Source organism: Crocuta crocuta, unplaced genomic scaffold (assembly GCF_008692635.1).
Source record: "Crocuta crocuta isolate KB4526 unplaced genomic scaffold, BGI_CrCroc_1.0 scaffold131, whole genome shotgun sequence".
NCBI classification, from domain to species: domain Eukaryota; kingdom Metazoa; phylum Chordata; class Mammalia; order Carnivora; family Hyaenidae; genus Crocuta; species Crocuta crocuta.
The window spans coordinates 10085113-10098841 of record NW_027528977.1 but is presented as its reverse complement, the minus strand read 5'-3'; the positions used below and the strand labels follow the sequence as shown (position 1 = coordinate 10098841).

General features: G+C 46.7%; 1 protein-coding gene and 1 long non-coding RNA gene across 2 annotated transcripts in view; one reads left to right on the top strand and one right to left on the bottom strand.

Moving 5' to 3' along the window:
* The window catches only part of HK3 (hexokinase 3), a 13001-nt gene extending 8680 nt beyond the window's left edge, over positions 1–4321 (bottom strand). Inside the window, exons 1-5 of the mRNA XM_077757266.1 lie at positions 4211–4321; positions 1096–1258; positions 736–890; positions 530–649; positions 345–440 (exon numbers count right to left, since the gene is read on the bottom strand). Coding sequence (XP_077613392.1) covers positions 345–440; positions 530–649; positions 736–890; positions 1096–1258; positions 4211–4306 — 630 coding nt within the window. The 5' untranslated portion in view covers positions 4307–4321. The remainder of the gene's footprint in view (positions 1–344; positions 441–529; positions 650–735; positions 891–1095; positions 1259–4210) is intronic.
* Positions 1–13729, top strand: part of LOC144225959 (uncharacterized) — a 14803-nt gene extending 1074 nt beyond the window's left edge. Inside the window, exons 2-3 of the long non-coding RNA XR_013333484.1 lie at positions 7090–7172; positions 13509–13729. This is a non-coding gene — a long non-coding RNA (uncharacterized LOC144225959). The remainder of the gene's footprint in view (positions 1–7089; positions 7173–13508) is intronic.

The window sequence follows — 13729 nt, the reverse complement described above, 5'->3', positions numbered from 1 at the left end:
CCTTTCCTAGTGCTGCCAGAGTCACTGGAACCACCTCCTTGACAGGGACACTCCTTTGTCAAAATGCTTTCCCACTAGACCATGTGGTCCTAGAAGACAGGGTCAAGTCTTTCCATCCTTGTTTTCTCTTACAGTCCTGAAAATTTATTTGACCTTTCTTAGCCTCAGTCTCCTTACCTATAAAATAAGAATGGTAGCAACATTCACCCCAGGGTTAAACTGGATAAAAGGATATAAATAGAAAAGGAAACAGGCTCTCCCAGAAGCACAGGCATGGCCTATGTGTGCTGGGCCCAGGCCCAGGCCCCACACGCTGCCCTCCCATTGTCCTTGCCTCCACTCACCCCCTGTCTCTTGATGGCATCTCGCAGTAACTGGACAACGTCATGGCCTTCCACACCACTGCACCTAAAACCTTTGGTCCAGGAAATGAGGGTGCTCTGGGGGCAGGAAAGCTGGGTCACTCCCCAGCAACCTTCATGGGGTTGCAACTCCTCCACCCACTTTTTCCTTGCCCACTCTGCCTCACCCTGTCCAGTCCCGTCTGGTGACAAGGGAAGGAGAAGTTGAACCCAAGCTGCAGATCCTGAGTGCTCACAGGGAGTGCATCCAGGAACTCAGACAGGCAGTGGGCAGCAAAGTCAAAGAGCTGTGGAATGGATTGGGGGCTCAGATCTGCCCACCAGAGCCCTGGCCACCCAGCCAGGCCCCAGAGACTGGGCAATGACCTCTCACCTGCTGACCAGGACCCAGCATCACCTCTGGGGGGATCACAAACTCCTGGCTCCGGGGTTCCATCCTGTGTCCCTCAGTACCCGTCAGGGTCACCCACAGAACACGCAGTGAGGCCCCTGTGGCCCCCAGCTCCAGCACCAAAAAATCTCCTTGTTCTGGGGTAAAGAGATCACAGAAAGGCATGTAGCTGGCAAGACCAAGACCTCTGCCTCCCAGAAGCATCCCCAAGGACTGCAAAGTCTCACTAAGGGAGCTTAGAGTTGGGAACCTTAATAGAAAGAGGGATAAGGAACTTCTCCCTTCCCCAGATAAGAACCCTCTCCCCAGGCCTGGCCACCCATCTTAATCTATGCCACCCACCAGTGCCATGTGGGGTGGACCCCACGTATGTGGGCAGCATCCGGACAGCAGGGGCAGGGCTGACCTGCCCCGCTAGGGCCTGCTCCATAGAGCCCAGGAGGCCAGCTTGGATCTGCTGCAGCTGTGTCCGTGTCACCTTGAATTGCTGTAGGCATTCCAGCACCTGGGGAGAAACAGGCTAACATCTGGGCAGGAGCCTTTTTAACCTAGCCAAGCTCTTTCACTCTAATCAGGATTGTCCTGCCCAGCTCACACCATCTCTTCTTGCCAGTCCAGACCAGCACCTGCCTTGGCTTTCCCAGGGGCTGACTAGAGCCCTGCCTGAGCTCTCCCTGAGCCTTACTGGTCTCCCCAGCACCTGCTCAGCCCCACTCCTCACCCCTTCACATTGCTTGGCTCTCTTACAGCCTATAGCCTACACTCAGTTCCTGCATTCTTAGAAGACTCCTTCCTAGAGGAGAGACCCATACACTTCCTCCTCCTGTTCCATTCTCTGGTGACTCTTTCTCAGACCTCTGTGTTCCCTGCCCCTTCTACTTCTTTGAATTCAGGGTTTGGTGAGGTCTCTCTCCTGTCATACTCCTGATTCACTCTGGCTCCCCAGTACCCAGAGATGAGCTGCTCAGTGAGTTGTCATTGAATGAGCAAACGAACAAAATGTGTTAATGAATCTCAAGTTCAGGTTCTTCCCAATCCATTTGACTCTGGAGCCTAAGTAAGCCCAGCCCAGGAGAATGTGGAGGCTACACCATGGAGGACAATCAGCCATCAGTCATCAGCCAGCCATCCTTCCCACAGACATCAACTGAGTCCCTACTACATGCCCAACACTATTCTAAGCACTATATGTTGCATAAGCAGCTGAGCTCTGTTCTTGTGAAGCTCAGATTTCAGCACAGAGGCAGAAAATAAGCAAATAAACATATATTCTGGTAGAAATGGTAGCTTTTTTTTTTTTTTTTTTAAAGACAGGAATAGAAGTTTGAGAGTGACCAGGGGAGGAAGAGGTATTTTTGGATATTGGTCAGGGAAGTTCTCCCTGAGGAGGTGACCTAAATGAAGGAAGGGAACAAGCCATTTGAAGATCTGGGGAAAAGGATAAAGGGATTTTCTTCATAGTGAGGGGATGAATTTGAGGGGAGGCTGGGCTAGGGGTGAATCAAAGTGACAGGAGGGGTAGACAGGCAAAAAGCAGAGAATAGGACACCACAGGTTCTTCACCAGTAGCCCACTGTGGGGGTGCTTAAGAGGACCCCCAGTACTTCACCTCTATGTGGAAACCTTCCCCAGATGACCCTCTGGCCCGTCCTTCAAAAAGACACCAGCAGCCCCCTAGGTTTGCTGGAGAGTCCCAACCCGTGACTCCATTTTCCATTCTCCTGGGCTTAGCCTTTCCCAGGTCCTCACCATCTGTCCCACAGGAATTCCATTCCAGTGCCCCATACTGGACCCATATGTGTAAAGTAGCCACTCAGACATCTGAATAAGGAGGCGGGGGAGCCAGGGAAGAGAGAGGCTATTCAGTGAGGGAGATGCAGGTGAGTTGGTCCCACCTCTGCTTAAGGAAGAGAATGGAAAACAGATCCCTAAGGAGGCAAATGATCCTACCTGGAGTGCCAGATGTTCAGTTCCATGTTTACATTATAGGGGAAGCTTCTAGCAGCCATGTACACTAGGAGGGGTTGTTTATATGTTACAAATGATGAAACTGAAGCTCAGAGAGGGATAGTCATCTGTGTAACCCAAGCAGCTATTAGGGGACAGAGTGGGATTTGAGCCCAGAACTGACCGCAGAGGTGTTTCCATATGAATATGAAGCCTTATAAAAACTAGCAATTTCACCTGAAAAGAAACCAAAGCTGATGAAGGTGGCAGCAAAGAAACCTCATAGGATGAGTCCTTCTTCTGCCACTTCCTGGCTGTGTGGCCCTGAAATAAGGCCAAGAGAATAACAAAATTCAGAAGGCATCTGAGTCCCCAATGCCAGGGGCCATGTCATTGTTCACTTCTGTGGCCCAGCCATGAGTTGTGCACAAGGGAAACATTGATAGCATGGTCTGGGGCAGAGACTGGACAAGGGTGAAGCAGGAGCATGAAATGCAGTGAGAGGTGATGTCCCCACAGTTTAAGCAACAAGCCAAGTCCAGCTGATGTCACAAGAAGCTGGACAACTAAAGAAACTGCAGGGAACAATTTGAGAACCCTTTCACGGATGCCTCGTCTGTGGAGGTCCTTTATCTACCTTACTTCACTTAATCCTCCAAGGGGGTGGGAGGATTAGATTATTTTCTTCCATTTTACTGATGAGGAAACAGAAAAGAGATATGAAATGACTTACACAAGTGTTTCCTGCTTGATGGTGTGATGTGCAAGGGTTTCTAAATTTTGGTCAAGATGATAGAAAAGAGGGGTGCCTGAGTGGCTCAGTAGGTTAGAGCTCCTAGTCCAGCTCTGCTTGCAATTTACTCTCTCCCCCTCTCTCTGCCCTTCCCCCACTTGCTCTGTCTCTGTCTCTCTCAAAATAAACAAACTTAAAAAAAAAAAAAAGATGACAGAAAAGAGAGACTCAGTCTGAGCTAACCTGAGACCTATGGACAATGCTGCAGAATAACCTCTAAGTTGAGTTCAGCCCTGGAATCATCTCTGTGTGCCTCATTGCAGTGGCCATGTTGAAGGGAGGGAGACATGCAGGAGTAACTAGAGAAATAGGGGAAGGAAGGGCCTTAAGAACACAACTTTCTACCAGAAAAACCCAAGACAGTCCTTTCTAGACTAGGTCAACCCATCAGGGCAGGGGCAGCGCCTGTGTAACAAGGTGGCAAAAGCAATGCCTTTGGAACTGAAACACCTCAGCTTAAGCTCCTGTCATGCCTTACAACTCAAATCACTTCACCCCTCTAAGTCCCCTCTTCCTTAGCTGTAAGATGAAAAGATGATCCCCACCTTGCTATTGTGTGGAGCCACAGAAGAGATAGTTACCAAATCAGATCTGAAAGGCTTGGTTAACTAGAAAGGGCCGCGTGGCTGTGAGCCCATGGCCCCACTGCATCTTCAGCTGATCCTGCCCTCAACAGCCTCGAATAGGCATGAGACAGAAACCCAGTGCTGAACTTACCAGCTCAGAGCTGTCTGAGGGGCAAGGCAAGCCCTCCTGGGAGCAGCTAGGAGCTCCTTCCCCCTGCTGCAACCCTACTGGCCCAACGGAGTCCATGTGGTTCCACAATACGGGGTGGCCACCTATAGGAGAAAAGGGACAGCCCTCATGAACCACATACTCTGCAAGCCCTCAGAGGCCATGGCCCTTAACTTTCTTCCTTCTTAAGGGATCTGGGAAGAAAGCTGTAGGCAGAGCTCAGAACCTCTGACCATCAACGATCCTTTGGTAATCAGCCAGAAGGCCCTCATTTTCCAGAAGCATGTATATTAACAGAGCACTAGGAAGGCTGATTTCTAATCCAATGCCATTTATTCATTCTGTCATTCATTTACATTTACAGTTCCTGATGGCTACTGTGCCAGATGTTGGGGTAAAAAGCAGATGTAAGCCTTGGCCTCAGGGATTTCACAGCCTTACCAACAATCAAAATACAGTTGACATGGGCAGTAACAGACATGGACTTGCTACTGTGCTTGGGAGTTCAGGGATGTTCTAGAGGTTTGGAACAAAGGGTGTGAGGTCAGGAGGGGCCAAAGACTTGCTGGAGAAGCAGACAGGCTGGACTACTAATGGCCTTTGCAAGATAAGGCATACAAATTTCATCTTTTTTTTTTTTTAAGTTTATTTATTTTGAGAGTGAGAAAGAGAGGGCGAGCAGAGGAGAGGCAGAGAGAGGGAAAGAGGAGAATACCAAGCAGGCCCTGCACTATCAGCAAAGAGCCCAATGTGGGGCTCAATCTCACGAACCGTGAGATCATGACCTGAGCCCAAATCAAGAGTTGGACACTTAACTGACTGAGCCACCCAGGTGCTCAGCAAATTTCATCTTTAAGAGAGATCTAGACAGGGATGGATCTGCACTTTAGAAAGGGGTTCCACTAGTGGCACAACTTCAGGCAGGTCATTTCTGACTTCGAGTTTCAGTTTTTTCATCTGTAAAATGGGAGGAAATATCTACCATCTACCTTCACAAAGTTGCTGTAAGAATTAAAAGGAGCAAGACTTGGAAAATGCTTTGAGGGCTGCCTGGGTGGCTCAGTCAGTTAAGCATCTGACTTCAGCTCAGATCATGATCAGACAGTTTGTGAATGCAAGTAGGGCTCTGTGCTGACAGCTCGGAGCCTGGAGCCTGCTTTGGATTCTGTGTCTCCCTCTCTCTCTGCCGCTCTCCGGCTCATGCTCTCTCTCTCTCTCTCTCTCTCAAAAATAAGTAAACATTAAAATAAACAAATAAATAAATAAAATTGGGGGGATTTTTTTTTCTTCAGGAAATTTAATGTGCAGCGCAAACGTCAGCTCATGGGTGGGTTTTAGAAGGTATAGTAACACAGAATGGAAAAAGCCCTGTGCTCAGAGTTGAGGACCCAGCTCTTCACAAAGCAGTAGTACCAGGTCTCTAATCTGGAGGCCTAATTTTCTTCATCTGCCAAATGGGAACCAATACATGTCAAAGGGCTATGTGGCACAAATGAAATAATGAGAGCAAAAGAACCTCGCTCATGGTGTGCCTTCAGATTTAGTTAGCTGAATCTGAATTGAAACTCTATGAGCCTCAATATCCTCTTCTATTACAGGACAAAAATTCAGTTCTTGTGAGGATTAAAGGAGTTAATGGATCTGAAAGCCCTTTGTACACTGTAAAGGACTGTAGAAATCTCTGGTATTTTGCTAATTCAAGCTAGATGTGGTATTGCTGTTCCAAGAAGTTTCCAAGGCAGCTTTTGGTGACTCAGGTGCCTTTCGGGGCTAAGAAAAAGGGAAAATGCAGTGGAGGCCCCAAGATGAACAGAAGGCATCTGTTGACTGAATTACTCTACCTCTCTTCCTATAACAGCAAAACTTCAGGAAAGATACTTCCCTATCCCTGCAACCCTTCCCCATCTTCCACTCCCATCATGTCCATAACTTGACCTCCTCTTGGTCACCTATGATCTCCTGACTACCCAATCCCTTTTCCTCAGTTCCCACCCTTACTATCCCTCTCTCAGGCATGCAAAGCCATGAACATTCTCTTCACTGTGAAATTCTCTTGTCCCTTGGCTTTAATAGTTAGCCAGTCTTTCCTGGGCCTCCTTCCTGAGTCTCTCATAATCTTCATTAACTCCTTCTCTCCTCTCCCCTTCCACAATGGCCACTCCTCCCACTTTCTGGCCATAGCCCTCTTCCCCACACTCCCTTTGTATCATCTGCAAGGTTTGATTGAGACCTCTGTGTGAGGGCTCCCAAATCTACCTCTGTCCTGAACCAAATCCCAAATTCTAATGGTCTGTTAGACATTACTGTCCAGATGCTGGAGAGGCTCCTCAAACTCAAGTCAAAGCCACATTCATTTTCTTCTTCACTTTTCCCCATGAAACTCTTCCTATCCCCTACCTTGGCTGGAGGCATCAAGGCTGCTCACTCTCACAGCTATTCAGGTGCCTGTCTACATCCTTGACCCTCACTTCCTCTATGCAATCAGGTCTTAGGCCGAAAGAGTTAAAAATGGAAATAATTCTCTCATGTTTCCCCTCCTCCTGGTTATCACTGCCACTGCCCTAAACCCTATTCCCATCTGATTATTCCAACAACCTCCTGATAGTCTGCTCCAGTCTGTATCTCCCTGCCCCAACTACCAACACATCACCAGACTGTGCAAAAAAAATGCCATTTCCCAACCCTATCTCCCCTAAGAAAGGAAATAAACCTTCACATTGTGATGCTCTCGCTGCAGGGGAAAAAAAAAAGTCTAAAACTATTTATCACAGTATTGCAGGCCCCAAACTTCCTCTCTTGCTGCTCCCATTCATACTCCAGCCACCCTGACTACAATCTTCACCCTACCTCCTGCTTTCCAGCCTTCGTTCACAGTGTCCCTCAAGTCTGGAAGTACAGTGTCTGAGTCATTTGCGTCTTCAACCCAGTACAAGATTTGGCATAGGTAGGTGCTAATACAGCTTTGAAAATTTGGGGGTTAAGGGTGGAGTCCTTATTTGGAGAACTAAGAAATCAGTTTCTAACAAATTTCCTCCAAGCCACATATACCTAGCTTCCAAATCTGTCAAATGGGAATGTTAACTTCACATATGTTACAGTTCTGTTTCAAGAAGAAAATGGGGTAATTAAGGCAATTGTAATCTTAGTAAAGGGCCAAGGGTTATACATGGGGTGAGCTTTCACTCTCCTTTTGAAGCCTAGCTAACTCAAACATTCATTCATTCACTCCCAGCTAATTCAATCATATATTCATTCACTCTTTTACTCATTCACTCCTCTATTTGACATTTATTCCATACTTCTATGTGCCAGAGACTGTAAAGCCTCCCCTCAAGAAATCTCAGTATTTACATTCCCAGTACATGTATTCATGTTTGCCTCTTCCAGCTGAGCCCGGTGGAGAGGGACATGTTTCCTACATCCCTAGATTCTCAGAACCCAGCCAGTGTCTGCACATGTTTGAGTAGCTGTTGGCCTCTTAGCTGAACTCAGCTGAATCAGCTACATGAGGTGAGCCTTCCTTATGAAAAGTATCCCAGGGACCCCTGCCAAGAATGGGAGCTACCACTGAGGACAGCTGGCTTAGTCCTTCCAGGCTCCACTCCCCTAGCATGGGCCAAGCTGGAGAGATGAGGGTGAGGGGCTAGGGCTGAAGCAAGCAGGAATTAGAGGAGGCTCTTACCTGGGAGAAGGAGCTGTTGGTCACTTTCTTCAGGCGTCAGCTTTCTCTCTCAATGTGAGTCATCCCACTGAACTGTGAAATGAAACTCAGAGGTCACCTGAATTGTAATGTCCCACCCCCTTCATTGGCCACCAATAACTAAACATCAGTTAATTCAGGAAGGTGCACTTCCTTCTAAGTCTGCCCTAAGAGACGCCCAGGACAGGCAGGGATATGGTGCAAACTTAAGCAAGATGACTACAGGAAACTGCAGCCCTGAACTAAGTCAAGGACCCTGGGACATCCCCTCAGTAATGCTGAGAGCTCCATCCACTTTACAAACACTCAGAGTCTGAGTTTTGAGGTGATGGCTTACCTCTGGGAAGATGGAGGAGCTTAGCATGAGAAACATACAGTACAATAGACAATTTTCCAAACTGTTCTAGTACTTGGGCATGTGGGTGGCTCAGTTGGTTAAGCAGTGACCCTTGATTTCGGCTCCAGTTGTGATCTCCAGGTTCGTGGGATTGAGCCTTGCCTTGGGCTCTGCACTGGCAGCATGGAACCTGCATTGGTTTCTTTCCCTCTCTTTCTCTCCCACTCACACACACTCTCTCTCTCAAAATAAATAAACATTAATTAAAATGCTGAAGTACTAATGAGCCAGAGGCAATGTGGGAACACAAGAGGAAGAGACCAACTCTGCTCTAGAGTGGGCAGGGCAAGTAGAGGAAGCTGTCTTGAAGGAAGAACAGCAGTATGCTGGCAGAGGTGATCCTTGACAAAAAGACCATGTACAAAATCAGGGAGCACAAGGCACTTTCATGGAATGGAACGCAGCTCTGAAGACCTAAATAAGATATGGGAGAGGTGGCAGCCAGACTGTGGAGTCTAGCCTTGAATCAGTAGGCCAAGGTGGGGAGAGTAGATTCATACCTTGGGTCTTCTCTACCAGAAGGGGAAGGGGAATCTCAGGCTACAGTACAGCTGTTGGCCACAAAGCTGTTTTTCCCCAAATTGGTCTTCTTGAATACACAGAACCTTGAGGTATCACTATGACCACTCCTATGGTCTGAGTACTTGTATCTCCCCAAATTCTTATGTTGCAAACCTAATGCCCAAGGTGAAAATATTAGGAGATGAGGTCTTTGGAAGATTAGGTCATAAGGGCAGAGCCCTAATGAATGGGATCAGTGCCCTCATAAAAGAGGCCCTAGAGAGCATCGCTGCCCCTTCTGTCATGAGAGGGTATGAGAAGTTGGCTGTCTGCAACCTGGAAAGGGGCCCTCACTCAACCATGCTGGCACCTTGATCTGAGACTTTGGCGTGCAGACTAAAAGTTTCTGTTGTTTACATACCAATCTGCAGTATTTTGTTATAGAAGCCTCAACAGGCTATGAGACCCACCATAACAGGAGACTAGACATACTGCACCAATTTTCATTTCTGGGAAATTGGGGAGCAAAATTTTTAAATTCTGGGTACCTGAACATCAGTAACCCTACTATTATTATCTACAGATAGAACATGGCCTCCACATGGCACCAGGATGGCAACCAGGGATGATGGCTCTTGTATTAGTTTTGGCTAGATTAGTACCAATCAGATATACAGGCTCTGAAAAACAAGGAAAATGGGGGTGGGATCAGGAGGACAGAGTGGTCATCATCCACGGGATAACATCCTGCCTAGCTTAGGGCTCTAGTCTCTCTCAGCTTTACTTGGAAGAGAATATGGAATTGAATGTGATTCATGCTGACAGCCAGAGTCCATTGTCTTCTGGGCCAGGGTGAGGATATGTTCCTGACAAGTACTGCCAAGCCTCTTCATCCATGTTTCTGGAAGTCCTGTGTCTATTTCCCCAGGAGCAGGGGAACCAATACCCTAAGCAGAGTGTTGGGAAGTTCTGTGTCCAGGCCTATGGAGGGTGGAGGTGGCTTGGGCTTGAGCTTTGTGAGCAGCTGTGACAGTCCTGGCTGTAGAAGAAGCATAGTAGTGGCCAGCAGTTCTCTTCAGATACCAGATGGCCAGTGACCAACAAGAAGGACAAATCCTCACAAGACTCCCTCATAGCCCCTTAGTACCAATCTCCAGCTGTCCAGAAGGAATTGAGGAATAGGAATTGGTGGTCAGGTCATGGAAAGTAGGCTGCAGCCAGGCTCTTCCTATGCTGAGCTGTTCACAGGCTTGCTTCTCACAGCTGAGAGTGCCCAGCAGCCAGGCATACAGGCTCACTAAGTTCCCCACCATTCCATCCATACCCTTTTACTTCAGGTATGCCTTGCAGATTTCCTATTCCCATCAAGTTGCTTCTTGCTGTTTAGTCTTTATTCATGCTGATCTATCTGGAATAACCTCCCCCTTTACCCTCTTCAGACTTTTCACCAAATTTTTCCTTATCCTTTATACTTCAGGGGTGCCTGGGTAGCTCAATCTGTTAAGTATCTGACTTGATTTCGGCTCAGGTCATGATCCCAGAGTCATGACATCATGCTTGGAATTCTCTCTCTCCCTCCCCTGCTCTCTCTCTCTCAAAATAAATAAACATTAAAAAATAAAATATTCTTCAGTCATCACCAATGCCGTGGAGCCTTTCCTGAGAAGTTCCTCTTGGCCCTGACCCCAGCTGAGAGTGGTCTACGGATCCCAGGGTCTTGGATTGGCTTATATAATTGCATTGACAAGTCTATTAAAATCAACTGTTTGTGTTTGTCCTTCTCCACCGTACCACGGACTCCCAAGAGAGTGTTTTTTATTCATCTTTGGAGCCCCACAGCCTAGGTTCTAGACCTGACATTTAACCTGACAGTTAATTTTTGTTAAACTGAAGAGCTACAACTTCAGTAGTCCAGGGCTTTTGAAACTGAGAGGAAATAAGTAACGTCTTCCTGCTTTCCTGGTGCATATAACTTCAGCAGACTTTCCACTCTGAGCTTATACATTCTTCTATCTTCCTACTGCCTTCTCCTTACTATCTGCCTTCCTCTCAGTCCAATTTCTAAATCATCTTATGGCCAAAGCTGCTCTGCCTCAGAAGTGAGAATGAGCCCCTTAGACTTAAAACTTTGATAGAGTTTTGATGGGAGGTAGGAGGTGGTGAACTACACAGAGCATCAGCTCTAGTGTCATGCAGACCTGGGTTAGAATCCCATCCTATATACCAGCTGTGTGATTTTAGACAAATCTCTTCACTTCTCTGAGCCTCAATTTTCCATGCATAAGACACGGAGACTAATTTCTCCATAGGATTTGCCTTAAGTTGGGTTTCCCCAGGGGCAGACCTAATTTGAGTGCAAGTATCTTAACTGGGCAGTGATCCAGGCCAGGGCTAGGATGAGGGTGATGCATGTGAGGTAAAGAGGCCCTCTTATCTTCAGGTAAGTGCCAACTCTGTCCTTACATGAACCTAAGAGTGAGGACCCCTCACTCTAGTCCCAGCCCTGATCCAGGAAGTGCTGACAGGGGAACTGAAAGTGAAGTGGTAAGTAAAGAAAACCAATTGAATGTACACAAGTAAGTTGCTGCTGGCCACTAGTGAGGCTCACTCCCACAGAGGAACTCTGTGAGAACTCTGGTGGGGAATGTACTCACCTAAGAGGTAAGGAAGCTTAGGTATTTATTCCCCAGCCTATGCCACACACAAATCTAGAGAAGTGCTAAGGCAGAGAGTTGCAAATTCTTGCAATAGGGCACTGTGGGTATGTAATAGAATGTTGAGTGCCCAGGGGAAATGGGCAAGGCACAGCCTCTGCTAGAGGATGAAAGGCTGTTGTAAGAATGAAATGAAATTACACAACCACAATGCTTAACACAGAGAAGTTCTCTTCTCTTTCCCAATTTATGGTAATAGCTTATGAAGTTCATGGAGCTTTCCAGCTCTCCAAGAACTGGCAACACCAGCAGAACAACTGCTTCTCACCTTTCAGAAGGAAAAAAAAAAAAAGAAAAACCCATGGGTCCTGGGTAAGCTCTAAATGCCCAAGGACCCAAGCCTGTTGTGGAAGGCTGGTGGTTGATAAAGCTAAGATAGTCAAGGGCTCACTCCTCTAAGAACTATCTCCTCTTGCATCTGCACTCCACCTTTTTACTTCTCACCCTAACACTACTTATGACATACCAAACTAGCATCACATTAATAACTGCTGCCACTTATTCCTCATCTTCTGTGTGACACATACTGTGACTTAATGCACACTGTCTTACTCCTTAGAACACTGTTAAATAGGATTTCCCCATTTCATGGACAAGGAAACTAGGTCTCAGAAGGATTAACCTGTATTAGAGAAAGGGGTTCAAACTCAGATTGATGTAATGATACTCTTTCCACTGACTTTTTGTCTCTTCATTGTCTCACTAATGCCTCTCTCCTGGGAATAATATACATGAGCAGCCTTTACCAAAATTAGAGATGGTAGAATGTGGGGAGGGGTAAGGGGTAAGGTTGTGAAGAGCATGGGGCAGGCGGCTCTCTTCCCCTGACTTCTCAGTAGCTAACAAGAAAGTCTATTGGTCCTGGTCCTACTGACCCATACTCTCCTCCAACAATTTGCCACTGACCCAAGTTCTAGGGAAACTACTCAATTTAAGCTAAAAAATTCACTTTCTAGAATCAGCCTTTTCTCTTTTCTTCTCTTCAAGCAGAGAAACATGCCATCCCGCTTATAATGCTCTACCTCCAATAAACTGCCAGTAAACAAGACTAGTGAGAATTAAGTTGATGGGACATAACTAATAAACTACTTTTTGTTAGAAGGAAAACAGAAAAATAATCAATACCAGAGTAAAAATACATACAGCATTTTCTTTAGGACTGAAGGTGACGGGCACTGTGGTCTCACTGCCAAGGACAAAAAGTGGCTTTATTTCTCTGAGCCTTTGTTTCCTCATCTGAAAATTAGGTAGGGTATGGAGCGCCTGGGTGGCTCAGTCGATTAAGCATCCGACTTCGGCTCAGGTCATGATCTCATGGTTCGTGGGTTCGAGCCCCATCGGGCTCTGTGCTGACAGCTAGCTCAGGGCCTGAAGCCTGTTTCAGATTCTGTGTCTCCCTCTCTCTGACCCTCCCCTGCTCATGCTGTCTCTCTCAGAAATAAATAAAACATTTTTAAAACAATGAAAATTAGGGAGGGTAATACCTACCTCTCATAGGTTGCTGTGAGATGAACTGAAGGTACATACATTGCCTAAGCCACAGCAGTTCCTCAAAAAACGACACCTATTACCTTACGTGATGCTGGCCACAATGTTCATGCCATCCAACACCAAAACATGGCATAAATAGTGTGTGTACCATGCTGCCTTCTTTTAACTCAAAGAGCTTGTGTGCAAAAGCACAGGCAGGAAACAGTGCCTTAAAGGCCTGTGCTGTGTCTTCCATCCTAGCTATCTCTGAATCCCTAGTCTAACACACCCCTCATTTTCATCTTTTTAAAAGTCAAGGAAAAGGTAACTTTGAACTTGATAAATCAGGTTAGGCGAGTCTGAGTGGTATCCCTATTTATGTTGTCCCAGGACCCTTTCCTGGTCAGCAGCCACCTCCCACAGTCTTTTATTACATCTCCAAATCAGCTTGGGCCAAAGCTAGCTTTCTTAACATCCTTATCTGGTCATCTCCCTCAGGTCGTTGCTTCTGCCACTCAACATCCTCTCATATTTGGAGTCTGCAAGTACACTGAAGACAGACCACATCTCTGTTCTGCACTAAAAGCTCCTGGGCAATGTGGTCAAGAATGTGCACTACTCTACTAATATACTGAAACAGAAGTTATTTCCTGTTCCTACTTTAATCTTTGACAGCAAGAGACCCAATCTGTTTTAAGAGATGAATATGCCTGGCATCC